Source organism: Tauraco erythrolophus, chromosome 1, assembly GCF_009769465.1.
Source record: "Tauraco erythrolophus isolate bTauEry1 chromosome 1, bTauEry1.pri, whole genome shotgun sequence".
Lineage (NCBI taxonomy): Eukaryota > Metazoa > Chordata > Aves > Musophagiformes > Musophagidae > Tauraco > Tauraco erythrolophus.
In genome coordinates, this window is record NC_141465.1 from 15,742,555 (window position 1) to 15,765,771 (window position 23,217).

A 23,217-nucleotide genomic window follows, 5' to 3' on the forward strand; every position below is an offset into this window, starting at 1 on the left:
CTCGTTACAAAATTGATGTTTTTCACTGCTTGATATAACTACCCTTATTAACTGTAAAACTTTCTACAGCAGAGTTTGACATACAAATAAAATACTGTAATGAATTCTTGAAGCAGAAATAGGGCTACTGGTAACTAGTGAGAATCTTCTTGGCCTTGGCTCTAAGCAAATGGCGGAACAGAAATTGCTGCCTTGGGAATCAAGAGGCCCAAGTGGTATGGTGGAGAAGAGCCTGGAGTGCAGGTCTTTACAGGGGGAAGGATGCCCTGGTGCCGGTGCAGTGCCATGACTGCTCTCTGCTGTCTGTGGGCACTACTAGGGGCTGGAGGTCAACGAGGTTGGCATCGGACATGCAACTTTATGGTGCCTGCCACAGAGGGCTGGGAGGTGACAACAGGGTGAGCTAATGTCCTCTCAGTCCTTCCTGAGGCTGAGATAACCCCATAAATCTGGGTTGTGCGTGGCTAGCACTGGGCAAATCATGCCCATCGCCAATTTAACATCTCTTTTCTTTAAGCAGCACGATGTGACCTCAGTAAGGCCTCACTTAAGATGCCGAACATGATTTAAAGGTAATAGTCAAGATTCAGAACTTGTTGAAATAACGGTGTGTTTAGGGAAGTTGACTGCTTCCATCAGGCTGAAACTATTCCACTGTGTTTACTTTTCTGCAGAATGCTAAGACATTTTCTTATCAGACAGTAACGTGTTTAAAAATAAGAAAATACATGAAACGCAATCTCTCCGTTTGTAACGTTTCTACAGCCTTTGGTGATACAGCCTACTGAATTGTGATAAATAGCGCTTGCTGATTTTGTAAATCTGTAGTGTTTAGTTTAAAATAAGGATAACAAAAAAGTGGGGAACATTCAAAACTGATTTCAGTATTATGTATCTAGTGCAATATTGAAATTAGTTAATTTACTCTTTATAGTGTTCTCTGTACAGCTGTTAAATATTAGTGAAGAACTAAAAATGAAACAGGTTGTAAAGTAGCTTGTAGAGATATGAAAACGTGATTTGTAGTCTAATCTCATATTTTCTACTTGAATGTGACAAGTAATCTTGAAATTTGGTAGAGAGAAGATTTTATATTGTTCTATTTTAGTGACATTTACTTCTCCTTTATGCCACATGTGAAAGTAAAATGTAACCTCTTATCCACTCTACTGTGTATTACAATGTTAAAACAGAATTTTGAAGTCTTTCCTCCAAACCATGTTTTTGACATTTCTTCTTCACGTATCCCAGAATGGCAGTTGTAAAAATTAGCTTTATGCTGCTGTTGTTTCCATCAAAATTATCAGAAGTTTGCTTCATTTGAAAGGAAAGTAATCAAAAATTTTGAAAGTAGTGCAGTGCATTGGGATGCCAAGAGGCTCAGTTTGAAGGAAGTCTGAACTGTCAGCTTGTCTAGACCAGACAGCTTCTGCCAGCTGTTGTGCATGTCGAATTAGGTATTCTGGGGGGAACTACTGTATTCTTGTGCAAACATCACCAATAAGATATTTCTGTTTATTTGCTTTTAAGGTTTAAGTGAAGAATAGTTTTGCACAACTAAACTGTTGGTAAATACTTTTCACTTAATTAGGAGCTACGATAGGAAATACATCCAAAAGAAAACTAGTGTGCATTTGATAAATTGCCTTTTTTCCCCCCTCTGCACTGAATTTAACTGTTGTGTTATATTTTCTAGTTGTTTTTATCAGGAGAAAAATGCAACACTTGGGTAAAATTAAAAGCAGATTGTATTTCACCCACTAATTTCACAAGAATGTATCCTTGTCAGAGATAACCACAGATTGAATTCTATTAGACTTTTCAGCAAATTACACTGACATTTTAGGGTGGCGGATTTCACCTCATTTGTACTCCCATATCCAGGACTAATAATTTAGAGCACATGCCAGCAAACTCACAGCTGTATTTATAAGCATACCTTATACAGTACGTCTCAATGTAATGGCTAGGTTGAAATATTAGACATTAACCTTTTTTGAAAGTGTTTTATTTGTATGTGCGGATTAACTGTCTTTTGCTAAGTATTTTTACAAATACCTTTTAAATGTTTCTCTTGCTCAACGCATGAATTCTTATCAAGTGAGAATTGTCAGCAGGCTATCTGGGAGCACAATGAAGGGCACAGGCATGAAGTGTGCAAGGTCTGCTTTGAAGAAACTAAAGGACTGTCTGTGTTTGATGAATCCATCTTGTTTTACTCTTTTAAACCAGTTACTGAAGTGCTGAGCCTTTACTTTTCTGCAGAAGTAATAGATGTATATTATTAACTACATGGTTAGCAGTGAAATTCAGCGCTTAAATTTCTAAGTTCAAATCGAGTTATTGATTCAAAGTGAGTATATAAATATTTCCAAAGAGAATTTCATGGTAGGGAGAGGCTATGTTTTATATTTTTTTTCCTTAATATTTTAAAGAGGCAGTAATATGTTGAGGATTTTATGCTTTAAGCTAGTTTACTCCAGTTCTGAAGACTGCTGTGTATTTTAAGAACTACATTGTCATCCCACCTACTACTCTTTCATACTGGGTTGTTTGGTGTTTTTGTCTGGTCAGAGACATTTCTGTAGCTTCTAGCACATCATCCTTTTAATGTGGTTTGATACACAAAACACAGAGAATCTTGCACACTTCTGTTTGGTTTTCCTAAATTTTCCTGGTTTTGCTGGGATAAAATCATAGAATCAGTTTTCTATTTAGAAAAGCAACATTTCTAAAGCCAGCTGCATTTTTAGGAAGACTGCAGCACCCTATTGGTGAGAACGAAGTTGGTAAGATGACTTGTTTTAGCTTGTAGCCAGCCGTGGTGTGCAGTGCTCAAGGACTTTTCAACTTGTTTTTGCTAATGACCCAGATGCCCAAAAACCTGGGGGGAGTGTGGCCAGGGCGACTGACACCTAAATTGACAAATGGGTTTTCAGTATCATGTAACATCATGCTTACTATAAATTGGAAAATTTGTTGGGAACAAGTTCGTTCTTTCTTAATGGTCATTGTCCCTGGAGGATCTTGGCCATCCTTCTGCTCCCAAGGCCTGCTTGCTCTCTGCTGGGATTGCAGTTTTGGGACTTTCCTGCTCTGGGAACAGGGCTGGATATTGCTGAAAGGGTGGTGAGCAGTTGCACTGTACATTACTTGCCTGTATATACTATTGTTGTTACCATTATTACTTTCCATTTTTTAAATTATTACATAGTTCTTATCTCAACCCATGGGTCTGTCTTCCTTTTTCCCAATTCCTGTCCTCGAGTGGGGAAGGGTCATTGGGTAATAGAACAGCTGGCTGTTATTTAACCCCAGATACAGGCTAAATGTAGGCATAAATCTACTTTGTGGTTGTATTTGTGTGTAACACAAATTTCTGTAATAATGCTTAAACTTATAGTACTGTTTTATATGAAGAAAAACGTGATGTTTCCTTGGCTTGTGTAACAGATATGGTAGTCAAAATAGGGATCAGCAGCTGCAAAACTTCACTGTTTTGTTTTTAAAGAACTTCTTCAGGTGAGGTGTTAAGGCCTGGAACTATGGATTTTAATGAAACATCTTCATTTTTCTATGATGTATTATAAAACCTCAAGCAGGGAGGGGAGGAAAAACAATTCCTCCAAACTGTGAGAAAGAATTTATGAAGGCAACAACAATGGCATGGTGCTTATGATGGACTCTTTTTTTTAGCAGAAATAAGTGTAATACAGACTCTATGGAGCCAGAAATGTAAATCTCTGTAGGTACAGTTAAAAGTTTCTAGGGTGCTTGTGTGAAACAAGACAACCTACACCAAACACCTCAGACCCACCAAACCAGACCGACTGCATCCCAGCTGCCAACTGCTGCAAGTGCCTGGCCAGTGCCATGTGCCCAGGCTATGGGAATTGCTGGGAGGACTGCCAGAGTGCCAGCCCACTTACATACCAAACAGGACCATTCTAGCAATCTTTTTTTGTCGTAGATGATTGAATGACATGCCCAGGAATGTTCTCAGATTTATTAAATTTGCTGATCTAAACATGGGCAGTACTTCCCTCTTCTACTGAGCCACGTTGATTTTTAAAATATTTTTATTAATACAAATTCATGATGGAGTTTCTGAACCAAAACTTGTCGTACCATTCTGTAGTTGGTATCAGCTTCTAACTACTGTCTTTCCACTAAACTTTAAGTAAATAATTATTCTTAGTTAAGTCATAGGTGCACGTGTGTGTATACATGGGCTCTGCGTATGTGCATACATATAATACATACTTCTCTTAGTTTTCAAACAGTTTTGTTTTCTTTTCAGTGGGATGCCATAACTGAAATGGATGAACACAATCGTCCCATTCATACTTACCAGGTATGTAATGTGATGGAACCAAACCAAAACAACTGGCTTCGAACAAACTGGATTTCCCGTGATGCTGCACAGAAAATTTATGTGGAAATGAAGTTTACCCTGAGGGACTGCAACAGTATTCCATGGGTACTGGGAACCTGCAAGGAAACTTTCAACCTCTACTACATGGAGTCAGACGAGTCTCATGGAGTAAAATTCAAGCCAAACCAGTACACTAAAATTGATACTATTGCAGCTGATGAGAGCTTTACCCAGATGGACTTGGGTGACCGCATTCTTAAACTGAACACAGAAGTGCGTGAGGTTGGGCCAATAAACAAGAAAGGATTTTATCTTGCTTTTCAGGACATCGGAGCATGCATTGCTTTGGTCTCAGTCCGTGTGTATTACAAAAAGTGCCCTTTCACAGTCCGTAACTTGGCTATGTTTCCTGACACTATTCCAAGGGTTGATTCTTCCTCTTTGGTTGAAGTACGGGGCTCCTGTGTGAAGAGTGCTGAGGAGCGTGATACTCCAAAGTTGTATTGTGGAGCAGATGGGGATTGGCTTGTGCCTCTAGGACGATGCATCTGCAGTGTAGGATATGAAGAAGTGGATGGCTCCTGCCACGGTAAGAAAACATTGTTTGATTATTATATTTATCTAAAAAAAAGAAAAAAGTCTTATGTTATATGCATAGCAAATAGCTCGTCGTATATTGGAAATACCGCATTGTGTTTTCAAAGAATGCCTCTTGCTCTGAAATAAGCAAAGTTATTTGAAGTCATGGTACTGTGGGTTTCTAAGAAAACATTTAGTTACTAAAGATGACCTTCATTTTGTCTAGCTGTAGGTGTCTACAATGTACGAGTGTATAGATCAGCTTGTGACCTTGACTCCTTCTGTAGTTAGTGGAGCTAAGTGTATGCTTTGGAGCAGGTTCCTCTGCCATGTTTTAGGTATCTATCTCAGGATGAGATGAACAGTGACTGGGAGGGGGAAATCTCTTTTTTTCCTTCATATCCCTAGAGATGGAATCTAGTCAATTAACTCAGACGCAGATCTTTCCTGTATGCACATAAAGGCAGAGGAGATTAATTCACCTGAAGAGATAGCATTATTATCCATGCTTCCATAAAACAAAGGGGTTTAAATGCTTCCATGAGTAATATGCATGTTAACGTAGTACAAAATCGGTTGGTATCAAGTTCAATTGGAGAAATTTCAGTCCCTCTTCAGGCTTAATGCAAAAGGTTAAAATCATATATTGTGATGAAACTATTTTGAACACTTTTAAGTAATGCTATATCTCTACTGCGCTCTTTTTTTTTTTTTTAAGACTAATGTATGAATGTAGTAAGACAGACTGTTTATCAAGCAAGTTGTCAGTACATCTATTAGTTGCTGAATTGTGGCAAACGATATTAAGAATTGTCTGTCTGAGGATAGCTGTACTTGGTGATTTCTTTTCAGGAATTTTGCAGAGACCACACTCTGTGCTGATGTATGTAGAACACCATAGCACTGCATCTTGTCAGTATCACTGGGAATTAAGGATGTTGCAAACCAAGGTAGCAACTTGGAGATGACTGCAAAAGGAAAATGTATTTTCTTCCCTTATCAGCCCCTCACTTTCATAGGTAGGGCAGTGAACACATGCATGAGCAAAAAGCATGTCTTCCGCAGAATCCAGGTGTTACTGCGACTCAGTAACCCTCTTTCTGCCACTCTTGAAAGAGTGGTTGCATTTATTGAACTTTGTGATAACTGGATTTCATGCGTAAATGGAAAAACTCAGATTACTACAACTTTTTTGTGCTGTTTTATAACACAAATACATTGCTAAGATTTTGTAAAAGCCATGCTATATCTGTGTATGGCCCAAGCCTCTGAGCTTTGTGGATTCAATTGGAGGCTGATATCCATGGAGAATGTGCATGTTGAGACTTATTTTTCCACCTGCCAAGACTGCTGGGTAGGTGACACGTACTTAAACATAAAAGGCATGCATCTTTTCATACTGCAGTTTCTTGATAATTAGTTGATTTTGTCAGCTTCGCAAAGAGTTACTAAAGGATACGTGTACTTTGTATGTTACTTTCTACTGTATGTAATAATTTCACAGTGACTTAAGAGTAAGGTACTCTTTTCTGTAGTAATGGATTGTAAAGAAGGCCTCAGTAGCTACTGAAATACCAATCTGCTTTGATTCAGCATTTGTTGTATACCAAAAAAGAAGAGTCCATATCCATAAATTACACAAGTGACATTGCTATTGCCCAAATATTTTGCTCAAGAGCTCCTCAGATTCGATTTTATTAGGCAAACTGGACAGCAACCTTGGATAATACAGAGCATTAAAAGCACACTATGCATTGTAATCAAAAAATGAAATTCACTTACTTTGTCGTCTCATCTTGCTGGCATTAATTATCAAAATACAATCATTGCAAAGTTACAATTTTGATATTACCATTACTGGAAGCAAGTATAATTTTCTACACAAGGTCAAAAGGTTTCTCTCTTAATGGAGATAAGGATTTTCTTCAAGACATTAATACTTAGTGGATTTCTGTCCATTATACGTGTGAGTCATACTCTAGAACTGTATATAAGCAATATAACCAGCAACCAAAGCCCACAAAAAAGTCAGAAAAAATTTCTGCTATGCATTGAACTCCACTCCTTTATTCAATTGGCAGTCCAGTCTGCTGCTGAACAGGTACCTCCTAAATGAAATGGAATACCCTGAAGCCGTGAGCATTTGCATATTCTTATTTATCTGCCTCAAGAGTAACAAATTACTATTTTAGCAAATTATAATCTAATAGAGCTTTCGTATGTGTTTTGAAATAGTTTCCATGAGTGTCTGATGTTGCCTACTTAGTAGTAATCATATTTTAATGTTAGTACTACTTTTTCTGACGGTTTCTCAAAGTACGTTTGCCTTGTATTCCTTCATGAATGTCACGCCAAAGGCAAGCCCAAATTCATAAGATAATTTCAAAACTAAAGAGCAGCAATTTAATTTCACTAATACCCACTCTTCAGCTCTTGTGCTTGAACCATGACTTACAAGGGTTATTGTCAGGGCGGCTGCGTTTTCCCTTGTGCCAAAGCTGCTGGTGGAGATGCATGCTTGGACAGCTGGGAACACATTTTTACAACATGACTGTTTGAGCATTGTGAACTGAACTGAGATCGCTACCTGTGTTGATGGCAAGCTTTCAGAGAGGCATAATGTCTTATTTTGAGACTTTGCTTCTCGGCTGGGACACAAATCAGAAATTCAGACTTCAAAACATTCGTCACTTGTCAATACATACTGAACTAACTCTTTCATACCCATTAAATTGTAGAAATACCTGAACGTTACTCATTTTCTAAAGGAAAATTTGTAAAATCTACATTTAGCTTGTTTTCATAGAAGCGGAGGCTGGAGTAAGGAAAAACCAGTATGTCATAATATGCTAAGAAGACCTGATATGTATTTATACAGTCTTCATGTCTTCTAGGTCCCTCCCTATATCCCAACCCAAAGCCCTTTTGTCCCTCCCATTCCACCCCTGAAGGTACTAATCTGGGTCTTGGAAGTATTTGATGCCATTCTGTCAGTGCTTCTCATAGATGTACTCTGTGACATACACAAAACTGGTAACTTTTTTTTTTTCCTTCTTGTGGTTTTGCCTCAGGTGGCAACTAAGCACTATGCAGCTGCTCACTCCTTCCACCCCAGTGGTGTGAAGAGAAGAAAACATAGCAAAAAGCTAGAGGGTCGAGAGAAGAACAGGGAGGATTCACCCACCGGTTATGGCCACGGGCAAAACAGACTTGACTTGGGGACAAATCAATTTAATTCATTACCAACTACATCAGAGAGGATAATCATAAACCAAATCAGATCTTAAAAACACCTTCCCACACCTTTCGCTTCTTCCCAGCTCTACCTCCTCCCTCCAGCAGTGCAGGGAGATGGGCAATTGGAGTTTCAGGTCAGTTTGTCACACATTGTTTCTGTCACTCCTTCCTCTTCAGGAGGACTCCTCACACTCTTCCCCTGCTCTAGTGTGGGTCCCTTCCCATGGGAGACAGTTCTCCACGAACTACTTCTCTAACATGACTCCTTCCTGTGGAATCCAGTCCTTATCCATCAGATTGTTCCAGCACAGGCTTTTCCATGGAGAAATGGCTTCTTTGGGTGCAGGCACCTGCTCTGGCATGGGGTCCTCCACAGACTGCACATGCTTTTCTGCTCCACCATTAATCTCTATGAGCTGCTGAGGGGCAGCCTCCCCTCTCGCAGTGGGCTACAGGGGAATCTCAGCTCCAGCACACCTTTGGCAGGATGAGCTCCACCCAACAGGCACAATTCTGCATAAAATAACTTTCAAAATAATAGTGTTGTATTTTGAAATCTTTTCTGGCAAGCAATTGGGTGCTGGGCAATACTTGCTCATACTTGAATGTTTTCTCTACCTGCAAATGGTGTCATACACTAGCACATGACTCTGGGGAATAAGCTTTTCATGATAAATATGGCTTTTCTGTCATAGCATTTAAAAAGTAAATTTCTGTTTTGATATTTGTGGAGATAAGCAGTCTTTATTTGGGAAGTACTGAATGGCATAAAGAATGATATTCTGCCTTTGTCATTGCTCATGGTTTCACAAAGGAGCAAGAAGGGGGGGGGGGGGGGGGGGGGGGGGGGGGGGGGGGGGAGTCTTTGATCAGTTTTACCACTGCTGTTAAAATCATAGGGAAGCAAGTAAAGTAGATTTTGGCTGTTGAAAATAACCTAACTGCCAACATTTCAATTATTTCAATATATATTGGTTTTATACACGTCTCTTTGTCTGAATCTGTCAGTATTATCTATCCATTGTGTTTGCTTTTAAAAGCATCGTTTCTGAGTGAAAGTGTCTGAGAAGAATTCACAACTGGATTAAAATATTCATACTTATTAAATGTATACCCCTATGTGTCTAGAACAGTTCAGAGGCATGTCGATAGATAACTTTTCATCAACTTAGGGGCTGTCTTCCTTTTCTGAAGTCAATGAGGAAAAAGTCACATTGATTGTAAAAGGTTCACAGTTATTTGTGTGTCATATATGTTTCTTTAATGGCATAACCTGAAAAAATACTATCTTCTCTGAATTGATTGTGTAATCAATCTATCACTTTGATTTGAATCTACTTTAAAGATCCTGAAATAGCACCAGCATTCACATTCTTCTGTTTCTTTAGGCATTAATAAATGAGTTAGTACCAATAATTTGGCAGTGCTAGTAATAAATGACTAATATGAAGTGCTTGCTTTGCTAAAGCAGTGGTACCAGCCCCATTCACAAGTCATAGCATAGAAAGAGGAGATGCTGCACAGGATTCTAATAAACATCAGCTAAAAGGAGTAAGTTCAATGTTGTATTTTATCTGAATGTCAGTCTAAGACAAGAGTTGTGCCAAATTTCACAAATTTGTAATATATACAGGCCATATCAGGGCTTTGAATGTTGTGGGGTTTGGTTTTTTTGGGGGAGGTTGGTTTTTTTTGTTTGTTTGGGTTTTTTTGTGGTTTGGTTTTTTTTTTTTTTTTTTTACACAGAAACAAACAGTCATGGAAAGGAACATAATATAAACTTAATTACACCAGTTCAGTTCTTAGGTGTGATATAGTAATAATTGAGTCACTGTTAACTGAAGTCTGATTCTTTAATGATTTACCAAAAATTATCTGAATTACTCAAGATTAACAATGAATTGCAGAGAGAAATCCAATTAGACATAGCAAATACTAGTTGTTACAGTCATTTCAGAATTTATTTTAGAGTCTTAACCAGTCAAACACAATGCAGAAGTGTATTTTAACTGTGAAAAAAAGATGGTTCATGAAGAATATTCTCAGGAACCCCTCAAAGGATGTTGTGTGGTGTGGTTGAAGAAATTTTTGAAAATACAAAACAGGAGGCATTGACAGATTCACCTTGTTTGTTTAATTAAAGCAAATACAATAAGAAGCGGGAACGTGAACGTGAGGATTTGAACTTGAGTTGACTGAACAACACTTCCTAGGGATACTAACACCCAAATGTATAGTGTTTGTTTAATTTCACAAATGTTTCTTTCTGTTATTCATTAACTCAAGTTTGTGGTAATGTTTAAGTGTTAGGATTTCTACCATGGCAACTTATCTTCAGCCATTTCATCTGATTCAATTAGAAGATATTTTTATTTTGCAAACGTGAACTAACCCTTGTCCTCATATAGGTACCTGTAGCATGTCTTTGTTACTGGGAAACCAAGAAGTTAATGATACACGCATTAGTTACCTGTCTGCTGGCATGAAAATAGGAAAAGGAAAAACATATGTACACTGAAACAGCACGTTTCCTGATAGTTACAGAGATACAATATTGTGTAAGGCTCCTTTTGATTTTTCTCCCAGGTATTTATTTACTCATGAGATCTACTCTTTGCCAACCTGTAGGCATTGAAGGAAGATTTATAAAGGAAAAGCATAAAAAGATTTGGACTTCGGAGAAAAAAAAAATAAATGCAAAACAAGATGAAATTTTTCTTTGGAAGACTACTATTTATCTTTTTAGGAGAAAATTTTTCCACCCCAGAGCCTGTCCTGCCACAGAGCTGGGACAATTCTCTTGTGCTGGAGTAGATCCCTGTGACAAAGGGTACGATTCCCTAACTCTTTTGGATAGCCAGAGATGAGAATTTGTCAGGGAGGCTGAATGAGTGGAGGACTGAGATGACCCACTGACTGTTCTTTCTTTGTTGTGAAATGGGACAGGTGCAGAAGGCCCTGGGGCTTCCTACAGCTATGTGGCTGCATTAGCTGATGCGGTCTGTCTCCTAGACTGCTGTAGGTGATTTTCTTGCAGACGGAACTTGCTTCAGCACCCTTAAGTACCATTTTCCTTTCAAAATATAGGGCAGGCAAGTAGGAAGAATGCCAATACAAATTTAAAAGTTTAAATAAAAAATAAATTCTAATTGAAGCATCTTTTCCCTCTGAAATTGAAGCCTTTCAATTTTATCCTTTTAATTTCAATTTCCTCTTTCCAGATGAAACCTCAAGTGACACTCAGCAGTGAGCCTACCTCACAGATAAACATCATTGCAGCATGCACATACAGCAACATTGTGCAGAAAGCCAGTGTCAATTTGGGAGGGAGCAGGAGGGGATGTAGGAGGGAGCATGTGTAGAGGTAACACCAAAGGTGACATGAAGAAGGTTAGGAGAGGTCAGACATGGTGATACACTTGCCAGTATCAACTCTGAAGCTGTTCTTTGTTATCCTTTATCTGTACACAATTACACAGCGTGTTTTGCATAGCAGGCATCCCTTGACAGCATTTCAGAGAGCAGGGAGCATGGGAAGGCTACAAAACTCACTGAATCTTTTGCCCTTCTGGAGTGTCAGAGGGTGAAACTATATATCACAATCTTTTCTGCACTGATCTCCTCTGGAGAGAATTCAAATGTTTTTGTTGTTTTTTAAATAGTATCTATTACTTATTGTCCAATTCCAAAATCTATTAAATAGTTGCATTATTTTTGTTTAAGTAAACAGTCGTATGTTTCATTGGAATTTATAGCAAATTCCTAAATATGCAAGTGCTCTGGAAGGGATTCAAGCTTTTTTACTGCATTTAAGAAATGATGGATTATTTTACATAATTTATGTGAGTTTGAAGAGCTTCGAATTTCAATATTTTCAATGGAAGTGCTTTAAGACCTTTGTGATCATTAGTGATATGTATTTTCCATTGAAAAGCCTACTCTTTAGTGTATGTAAGGCTACACAGCATCTGTGAACGCTCACTGCATGTTTTAACTGGAATTCTGAATATGGATGAAATGGCGTTGAGGTTAGACCATTCCAAATTCAGTTTTTAGGTTGAACTACTACATAGAGATTTTTCATACGATCCAAGAAGACGCATGGAAAAATTAGGAATTGTGGATAATTACAATTCTGTAGGTAACAGTACAGAAAAGGAATTGACAATGACTTGTTCAAAGCTGCTGAATATTCTTAATCACAGATAACTGCTGACGTACTGTAAAAATTGGGCTTGATCTGAACTCAAGAACTGTATACATTAGGAAAAAGTATATATTTATGGTAGATTGCAATTTAAGTGATTATCTGTTGGGAGGGGGATTTTACCAACACCACTGGTAGCACTTCTCTGTTCATGCGTACTGTTTTTAACTCCTAAATGCCAGGTCATGTGCCAAGCTATTTCATGCTGTGTCTCTTTTTCATCTGCACTGTGCTTTTTCCCCTTGCACACAGAGAACCCTTTTGTCCTTAAGGCTTGCAGTTAGCGTGGATTAAAAAATAACATTGTTGCCTAGCTGAAGTAAGATGAAAAGGATGTGAGGTGGTTGATGTGAAATGAATGTGATATTATTTACTATCAGAAAGATTAATTTTTAGTTAGTTGGACCAGTCTGAAGGGATCTGACTTGGCTGTATTCAATCACTTTGCCTTTTCTCAATGTTTTTAGGTTAGTTCGATGGCTTTTGTATTTGTTTTAAATTATGTGTTTGTGCCCTTTCTTATACGCTGGGTACCAGGCTACCTCCTGCAAAGCTTTCAAAGACATGAATTTTTATGTGGTTTTGGTTCTTTTTAATCGTAGTATTATGGTATTCTTTTTAATGTCTTAAAACTGAGGATATTTCTTAAGTTTGTTACTGAAATATTTTTTTTTTTTTTTTTTTACTGCAGAACAATGTTAGGAATTAAATAAGTACCTAAGAGCACCTGTTTTCAATGACTGCCTGATGTAGCTGCCAAAAAAAAACCTCAATGCCATATAAATTCATGTTGTAGCTCAAACCTCAACCTTTTTTTTATTTAATCTACAGAAACTTGCAGATTTATTCAGCCAGGTGAAGTGTAACACAACAAATTTGGGGATAAAACAGCTGGAAAGGGGTGTTACTTCAGAAGTGAGGATTTAGAAAACAAGCAAAAGACCTTCTCATTTAATTTTTGTGTAGCAAGGAAGCTACACTGATATTGAATGAGCACAAGTCATTTGCACATTCTTGTCACATCATACTGATTTATCTTGTGTTATTTTGAGCAAATAAGGAACCTTACAATAGCCACCATAACCCGGTTTCCAGTATATTTAATTGCAAAAATTCAAATTAAAGCTTTGATTTTCTAACTGTATCTGAATAAAGTATGCGTGTATAGGAAACTTACTATTTGCAAACTGAATTAATCCTAGGAAATTACTATTTTTCACTTTGATTCCGAAATGTGTGTTGAAATATAGTATTTGGTGTGAAACCTACTTTGGTGGTGGTACAAGGAAGCCAGCTTAGGTTAAATAGCAAGTTTGAAACTGAAAAACTGTCACTATTTTCTGTTTGTACACGTAGATGTGACATTTCGGAAGCAGAAGCACGCTGATTACTCAGATATGTCTTGCCTCAGGTTTTCTGTTAGTATATACTGTTGGATATTGATCCTACTAGCTATCCTTGATAAACACCAGACAAAAATTGTCAAAGGGATTGCAGTGATCGATTTCTCTTGTTGTGTATGACTCAGTAATATAGCTGCATGATTTGACATTAGCAACAGCCCATAGTAAATTAGAATTATTTGTTCTTTCTCTGATGAAAGTAGTATGCTCCAGTGATGATCACATGCAAAACTTTTAATACTCCTGGGAACAAATTGGTTTAAGTTTTATAAAATGCACATATAAATACAAATATATTTGTGTATCTATTCAACTGTGCATAGAAAGAACACAGTTATTATTTTCTAACAGGCTGTGTGGTTTTCTCAGCTATTTTGATGTCTTTTTCTACGCCCCCTGTGCATTAGGCTCATGTGTGGCACGTCTCCCTGCTGTAGGGTCGGTAGTGGGGTTGTGTTCGAGGATTGTGGTGCAGGAGATAGTGACAGCTTTGGTCCCAGACTCTCATGCTGTAGGTGTGAAGCGGCTGATGTTTATAGCCAGGAGCTTCTGAGGGGCTTTTGTGCTGTTCTACATGTGTGAGTTGGTGTCCTGGTTTAGGCCACTCTGGCAATTCCACAATGCTCCAGAAATTCAACTCCACACAGCCGCTCTCTCACTCCTCCCCCCAGTGAAGTGGAGAGGAGAAAAATGTAATAAAAGGACTGAGGGTCGAGACAAGAACAGAGAGGGAGCACCCACCGAGCATGGTCCTGGGCAAAACAGACTCGGCTTGGGAATACAGCAGAGCAATTTATTAACAGTTACTTGGAAGGATAAAAAGAAACATTAACAGTTACTTGAGAGCATAAAGAGAAAAAACATTAACAGTTACTTGAGAGGATAAAAAAGAAAACAAGGCCAGATCTTAAAAACAACACCTCTCCCTCACTTTCCTTTTCTTCCCAGCTCTACCTACTCCCCCAGCAGTGCAGGGGGACAGGGAATAGGGGAGTGCAGGTCAGTTCATCCTATGTTGTTACTGCCGCTCCTTTCTTAAAGGAGGAGGAGTCCTTACACCCCTTTCCCTTGCGCCAGTGGATCCCCTACTCACAAGGAAAATTCACTCCAGCGTGAGTTCTACCCGCAGGATGCAATCCTTTCCCATGGATTGCTCCAGTGCGGGCTTTACCACAGTCTTGGATTCTTAGGGAGTTGTTGCCACTCGCTCCAGCGTGGGTCGTCCCACGGACTCCAGATGCATCTTTACCTTGTCGTGCGTCCCATGCTCCACGACCGTCCTCAGGCTCAGGCATCTCTTCTGCAACGTGGCTTCTCCATGGGCTGTGAGCAGGTCTCTGCTCCACCGGGTCTGTCCTGGCTGCAGGGGGGCCACCTGCCATCTCGCCAGTGGTTGCAGGGGAAACTCAGCTCCGGCACCTCGTCCTGTGCCATCTTCACTGACCTGGTGTTTGTGTGGCTGTTTCTTTCAGATCTTAGTCCTCTCTGGGTGAACTCGGCCTAGTGGGCACCCCGGGAATGGGATGCTTCCCGAGTTCCCCAAGCGGCTCTGCTGCCACCATCCTCAGCGGGTGGCGCCAGCCCAGCCCGGGCAGCACCCAGACAGGAGCCAGGGAGCAGGGCAGTGCCCTCCTCCCTTCTCTCCTCGCTCCGGACAAAGCACCTTTTCCGGTTCCTTTGTCCCAACTAAATAGGGCAATTCGCAGAGGTGCCGATTGGCTCAACCTCGGCCTGAGGGGGATGGGAGTCCGATCTGGTGGCCAGAGACAGGTCTGACCTGGTTCTGAAACCAGGGAAGTCACAGGGAGCAAATCCCCTCTGCTTCCACCAGAACACGTTCACACAAACCCAGCACAGTCGGCGAGGTGCCAGCGTGGGAAACAAGGACAGAGTCTGTAGGTCTCATTGACAAATCTTTTGTAAATCTGTGTGCAGACAGATTTCCCTATATATGACAAGATGATGTCTTCCAATGATAACAATCTAGTCATAATTGAATTCTTGGTCAGGCCTTATATTTGGCTTTCCTGTCCCAAAACAGACTTCTGAAAGTCTGATATTAGCAAATTCAGAAAGGCTTATTTGTCAGAAATAAACAGATGCATGCTAGCTACAAGTTCCTCTTGTATTAGTAAAAATGGGAATAACAGAAAACTGACAGATGGGATGCTTTAGTATGACAAGAGGTCAAGAAGGAAGGCACTAACCTTGCATTCTGTCCTGTGGTCCTCACTGGGGTGGGACTTGACCTCAAAACATGTTACATCTTAGAGAGGCTAACAGAAACGGCACCATTCAGTTCTTGTGTAATACAGCTTAGCTTTTTCTTGCTTGCCACATACTTTTTTTTTCTTGTTCTGGGAGTCAGTAGCTGAAGCTTGAACTCAATCATTTCAGATAGATTTGACTTGGAAAATGTTCTTTGCACTTTACACATGATCAACCTTAACTATTTCAACAATCAAATAAATTGAACATAGGCAAGTTTTGCTTGAGTGAAAACTGTGGCCTGCTGTATTTAATGGATGTAAAAGATCAACGTTGGCTGCTTGTATCTTCTTACAGCCATAGGTGACTTTCCTCCAGCTCAAAAAGAAGTGTGATGGGATTTTCTTAGGGTTGAGCATATTGTCCTTAATATGCAGGTTCTCTCAATATGCTGAAAAAGGTACATCTTTATGAGTTCTGAAGAGGTCTTTTGTGACAAGGACATGGAGGAGAGTAAAACCATAATGGTTCACTTGGAAAGACCTAACAACGTTTGTTCAAAATAAAATGCCTTGTGTTAGGCCTTGAATTCATTGAAAATTGCAAGAGAGAAATACTTTGTGAGGAACCTGTGATTTACAAACTTTGCCACTATTTGGACAAAGAAACACTTTGACTGAGTCTGCAGTACAGTTATGTAAATATCGTGTCTCAAGGACTTCCGTAGCCATGCATTGCAATGAAGTAACAGTTGTCGCTTAATAGGGGTTTGATATATCTGTTTTCGGAGAAATTCAGTTTCTAGAATTTTTGTTCATCACTGACTTTTTGTGGTGGAGCCCTGAATAATAAAAATAAATATAAGCTGAGAAAAAAACTGTGGTTAGGGTGCTCAGTGAATGTTTCCAAGTATTTACACTACAGTAGACTGTGGATTTTTAAAATAATGGTAAAAAACTTCACTTAAATCTTAACACTTTGTATAAGTATACATAGCTACGTAAGGTTCAGAGAGAATTCTGTCTCAATTTTTCTGAATTTAGGTATTAATTTGCTTTTTTTTTGAAAAAAAAAAAAACAATGCTTCTACTGAAACACAGTGCTTAAATTTATAGTTTGAAAAAATGGGAATATTTTAGAATATTATTATTATGATAAAAGTGATGTCCCTGTGAGAACTCATAAAGCTAAACTCCAAAATCTGAAGATAATCACCTGTACTTCCTCTGAGATAGGTTATTAATGAGTAACACGTTCACAAATAAACCATAAAACACATTCTGTAATGGAACTGTTCCTGTAGAGGTTACTCATCATTTTACTCAGTCAATTATTAAAGCATTTATGCTGAGAAATGTAATTTCAAAAGCAATCAATAAAGAGTTTCCTCTTGCGTGGTTTAGTCTGGAAATTGCAAACAGGAGTAAAGTAACTGTGCAAAGACTTTTCTGACAGAAAGTTTGTCTTGAATACAAAAGAACGTGTGTGTATTTAAAAACTTGAACTATGTTTGCTTTTTGTAACTCTCAGTAAGAATGCAAGTGAGACAAGATTGGCTTTAGCCAACCGACTTACCCTTTTTTTCCTAAAACTTGAGCTTGAAAATAATACCAAAAGCAGTCGTTTTACACAGCAAGATTGCTGTAGACTGTGAAGTCAGTTTATGTTGTGGACTAATGACTTTCTGGGCTGCGAGTGCACATTGCTGGCTCATGTTGAGCTTCTCATCAGCCAATACTCTCAAGTCCTTTTCCTCAGGTCTGCTCTCAATCCATTCTCTGCCCAGCCTGTATTTGTGTTTGGCATTGCCCTGACTCACGTGCAGGACCTTGCACTTGGCCTTGTTGAACTTCATGAGGTTCTCACAGCCTCACCTCTCAAGACTGTTGAGGTCCTTCTGTATGGCATCCCTTCCCTCCAGGGTGTTGACAACACCACACAGCTTGATGTCATCAGCAGACTTGCTCAGGGTGCACTGGTCCTTGTTTTACTGCTTTACTGCATTATTATTATCTTACATACTTGTAAGACAAAAATGTTTCCTAAATGTAAAAGTCATTTAACCTGTCAGAATTAGAAGACTAGGCTATTATAGTGGTAGAATTTTTAAATGGCTGTTATTACTGAAGATAATCCACAAATCCTCATGTTTCAACATCTGGATTGTATGTTGCTGTGCTAAAAATTGATGTCCAACTGCACAGGGTAGTTCTGTGGGGTTTTAGAGGAACTTAAGTATTTATTAGGTGTTTAGTGCCTGCAGCAAGTGCATGGAAAAGACCATAGCCTATAGAAATTAAAGGTAAGTTGTATTGGTTGCTGCATATTACCTTTTCCCTACAGGTTTATGCAGTTGATATTTTGTTATAATATGGATTTTTAAATAGTGCCATTACAGCTGATGGTTCACAGCAGCTTCTGAACTATCATTTGATTTAATGTATCCTGACATCATTTCAGCCACTTTGAAAAGGGGCTCCAAGTTACCCGTGGAGCCAACCTCTGCTGGAGCAGCCCTCGTGGCCCCTGTCGCAGGAGCCTTTCTGCTGCTGGTGGTCTCCCATGTCTGTCTCTTCCTTAGCTCCTGCTCTGAGGCACCAGCTGCTGGTCACTACTCCCTGTGTTTCCTCATCAGCACCTCAGAGAGAGTATGCTTGAGACCTAGTCTCCAGACTGCTACCTGTCACTCGGACCTCACCTGGCATGTGTCCGTTGTGTTTAAGAGTTGTCATAATCCAAGTGACAATACTTAAGTTTATGTGATTGAAGGAGATCTAAAGGATTAAATTGGCAAAGACTTATTTACGATGTGACACATCTCAGAAATGCAGTCCCTTAATGTTCTAGTTGATGTGCTGAAAATCCTTTTCTTGGAGGGTTTTGTGTTTGGGTTTTTGTTTTGTTTTGTTTGGGCTTCTTTTTTTCGCCCTCTTAATTTTGCTTTTAGGAGTCCCATCAAATCCCAGGAGAATATTCTGCAGGAAAAAATTTAGAGGTGGCTGACCTGGTGATGGTGGTCTTTTGAACAGTAATGTCTGTAAATCTTTCCATCCTGCAAAGTAAATATCTCTGCGAAGGAAGGTGATCCTTGGGAACCAACCCACTGCAGTAAGCTTGTGCTCTTCTAGGGATATGTCTGCAAATGTAGAATAAATTATGTAAAATAGGTCTCGTACCTACCAGTGAGACATCTAACAGAGTCAAGGACTGCACTTGAAATGTCTCTCTCTAAAGAAGCATTGCTTCAAAGGGATAATGATCAAAGCATGAATAAATTCCCGAAGGACATGGAAATGTGTGCATAGAGAGATTATACTCCAAATGCTAACAATGAATGTTTAGTTATTTGGTATCTGGCTATTATATAATAATAGTTATGGATGTGAAATGTCTTAATTTTGCTGTGACAGCTTGATGGTATTCCCAGATGTTAAATATTTCAAAGCTTATCTTACATATATTCATAAACAAGATGAAAGTGTTAATTCTAATTAAAATGATGCACAGTTCAGTAGCAGCCCTAATAAAGTCCCTATGGAACAGTAAATTTAATAGCAATATATCTTCTATGCAGAATCAGAATTTAGATTTCAATTTTACTGAAAAACAATCTTCAAGGAAAAACTGAGTAGCCAAGATATAAAAACTGTGAAATTTCATATTCAAAAGTCATTTGAATATGTGCAGTATTTTACGTACTAGTATCTGTGTGTGTTGGCAGTTTAGGCAATAAAAAAACCAAACCTCCCAAACTTAATAAGTATTCCAGTGTCCTGAAGTGTTTATTTCACTTGGTGAATATAATCTTACTGGTTATATTTACTGTCATATTTGCTTGTTGTGACTTTATTTGCAATTATTTTAAAGCAATATTTGAGAATCCACAATTTTTTAATGTAACATGCTTTAATATTAAGTGGTGCGTTGTGGAGAAGCCTTATACATGTGTATGTTCAAGATGCCATCATGGGGATAGCGAGAATGTTAGTGTTGAATCATTGGGATATCAGAGACTGGAATAGTAGCTAAAGATGTAAAAGTATTTTTTTATTTATAACTCAGAATAAATTTTCCACCGCATTTAACAGAAACCGTAAAAGAAGCTGCAAAGTCACTTGAGTCAGGAGGCAGTAAAGACCCTGAGGAGAGACCTCGGGGAATGCCTCAAGACATGCTTGGTTTGTAGCGTTTAGGATGCTGGTAAAGGCAAATCCCAGAGTAGGAGATGTGTACATTGTCTTCTCACAGTAGATGAATAATACATTTGATTACTTCTGCATGTACTTCTCTTTGTAAACTATGTGTTGTTATCATTTTGCATATTTATCTCAGTTGTTTAAAATTATACACACAATTACCATAATGAACAGGTCATGACAAACCATATAAGAGAAATTCTGTGTTGTGAAGGAATTTGAGTTTGTGAAATGCCTTTTTTAGTTCTCAGTAAAAATCTGGATTATCTTCAAAGGAAAATTCTAGGGGGAAGTTTAGATTAATCAGAAGATTTTTATTTTTTTTCCCTTCTATATTATGCATTGTAAAATGCATTCCTTGAGAAGCGTGGGGTATACTGATGATGCAAATTATTTTTTTTTTAAATAAAATTATAGATTGTGGCTGCAGTATAGATAACTCAAAACTCTCTTTTGAGTGGCTTCTGGATGTCTTGATATTGTTTGGATAGTTTTATAATTTTTCTTTTTTTTAATTATTCTACCACAATCATGCAAACTATTCCAGTTCTACCAGAAAAATCATCTTCTAAAGACAAGTGCTTAATATGTCTTTTGTGAGGGTGGTCTTGGGGTTTTTTTGGCTTTTTAAAATTATTTTATACTTCATATATTGACTTGGTTTGTGTGGGCTATAAGGTTTTGGAACTTGATTTGGTGACAAATTTGGAAATTAAATTTTCTGTGTGAAAGTTCTTAACGTTTGCTGAAATTCCAAAGTTTTAGTGCCAAGTCTCAAAATAAGCAACCCTGTTTAACTGAAAAACGAATAAATGGGGACAGGAGAAGAGAAAGAAATTAAATTACATCCTCGATGTTCATTAAGGAAATGGCCACAATGTTGGCAAAGTTGTGTTACAGAGATGCTTTTAGTGCTCTGACCTGGCTGAGGTCTCTGCTCAGCCTGTGGGAGGCTGGCTGGGCTCCTTTTGCTAAACTTCACTAGAATTTCTCTTTGTATGTCTCTGTTGCGGACTACTGGTGTCTCAATCTTCGGGGATCACAACCCAGAAGGTTGTTGTGATCTTCCTCGTATATCAGAAGGCTTTGTCACACTCACTCCAAAGGTCCTTGTCACAACTAAAGGCTTCCAACAGAGAGCTTCAAGATGCTGCTCTCCAGGGGCTCCTATCACTCCAGTCTCCAGGAGGGAACTGCCCCACTCCCTCTTGGGAGTGCCCCACCTTTATTCATCCATGAGTCACGTGGTTTCCGGCTGACCAACGTGACTCACAGCACCTGTCCTAACGAGGCACAGGTGCTTTCTATTGTAGTAGCCAAGAACTCCCCCAACATGTCTCAGATTAGCTGGGGAAAAAAAAAAAAAAGTTGTTATGAGTTAATATATATAACAAATCTAAATACTGTGCTAATGCTAATGCAAAACGCAGATCGGTATGTTATAAGCCCTGGCAAGACTGTTAGAGAGAAAGTAGAGCAACAGTTCCAGATTACTGCCATTCTTATCCTTCTCTTCTATGGAACTAATGTATCAGTGATTTCTTAGCTAATGTGTCCTAATCTGTTCACCACCACCACCACCACCAAATTCTGCACTCAGGTCTGTCAGTTGGTATTACCAATTTTAGAATAAAAACCACAAGAAGACGAAAGATGATATTCACAGTTGTTATGGCCAAATGATTGTTTTGGATGAGCCTGAGCTTCAGAGAACTCTGCAAAACCTTCCTCTGAAAGAGTTTTCACCCTAGTCTGAGATATATCCTACCTAGGAAAACAGTCCTACCCATAACCTAAGAAATTATCTTTCAGAACTTTGGAAATGGGGGAAAAGAGAGGTTTACTATCCTTATTTATTCTGAATAGCTGCAACTGCTACGATGGACAGCAGCAGAGAACACTATTGCAGTTAAAAGAATGCAAACCTCTCTCCTACAGCTCCATCACTATCAATTATACTATAACATAACAAAATAAGGTAAATAATAGTGGTAAAGGGTAGAATGGAATAATGGGATAAGGTATAATTCGTGTTATTTGATCATGATTGAAGATGATGCAAGAAATACTCTGCTGAAAGGTAGTCTTGGGCAGGGAAAACGGTTTCTCTCTTCCCTACTTTGTGTGGTCATGATTGATAAACTGTGAACTTTTAAAGCTTTCTACAGTAAATAACTGCAATGCAAAAATTTGTTATTGATGTATTAGTGGCCCTGAAACCTGGGTTTTAATCTGAAAGCAGGAGTGTGGTGGTATAGGGCCATGTGAAGCAAACCAAGTGTTTCTTTCAAGATGTGACATAGACTTGAAAGTAAATTATTACAGTATACTTATTCTGATCTATGGATTTTTAAGGGGTTGTTTAAAAATTTCAATGATAAGCTGAAAACAACACCAATTACATCTTCCAGAGTCTTTCTGAAATGCTTCTTTTGAACAATTCATTATAACCCGGAGACTGTTCAGTACGTGTTTGAAACTGGGAAAGCTGCGAAATCCAATGTGACTTTTCAGCTGAAATTAATAGGCACTATACATTTTTCAAACAGTTGATTTAGTCATGTTTGCTATGGCAGAAAGAACATACCAGCATACATATACTCCAGGATAAACTAAGATACTGATGTGCATGCCATCTTTAATAAATATATTTCAGAGAGGAGTTTTCCTTTGTAGAGAACAAGTGTGTTGTGGGTGAATTCTTCTCGCTAATCAGGCTAGCAGCCTTCATTTTCTTGTCTTGTTGCTGGAGCTGGTTTTCTAATACAGTAATTAGGAAGAACCGAAGCATAAGCCGGTGTTGTTTAGCCAGATCCTTTACTATTCGAACTTTTAAAAGACCTCACTTGTTCTTTGTGTTAGAGTTTAGGACTCTGTTTTGGATCCTACAATGCTGATGTGTACACATCAAAATACTACACAGTTAACTCAGAATTTTCAGTATCAGACCGTTTAATCGTTAGCAGTTCTGGGCTATGAACCTAACAGGAGATTTTTTTTTTTTTTTTTAAT

The 23,217-nt window shown here is 38.6% G+C and overlaps 1 protein-coding gene across 2 annotated transcripts in view; it reads left to right on the forward strand.

Annotated features, from left to right (window-relative positions):
* The window catches only part of EPHA6 (EPH receptor A6), a 524,483-nt gene that overhangs the window by 130,357 nt on the left and 370,909 nt on the right, over positions 1–23,217 (forward strand). For both annotated transcript variants that reach the window (XM_086629497.1, XM_086629571.1), the window contains exon 3: positions 4,301–4,964. In XM_086629497.1, coding sequence (XP_086485623.1) covers positions 4,301–4,964 — 664 coding nt within the window. The remainder of the gene's footprint in view (positions 1–4,300; positions 4,965–23,217) is intronic.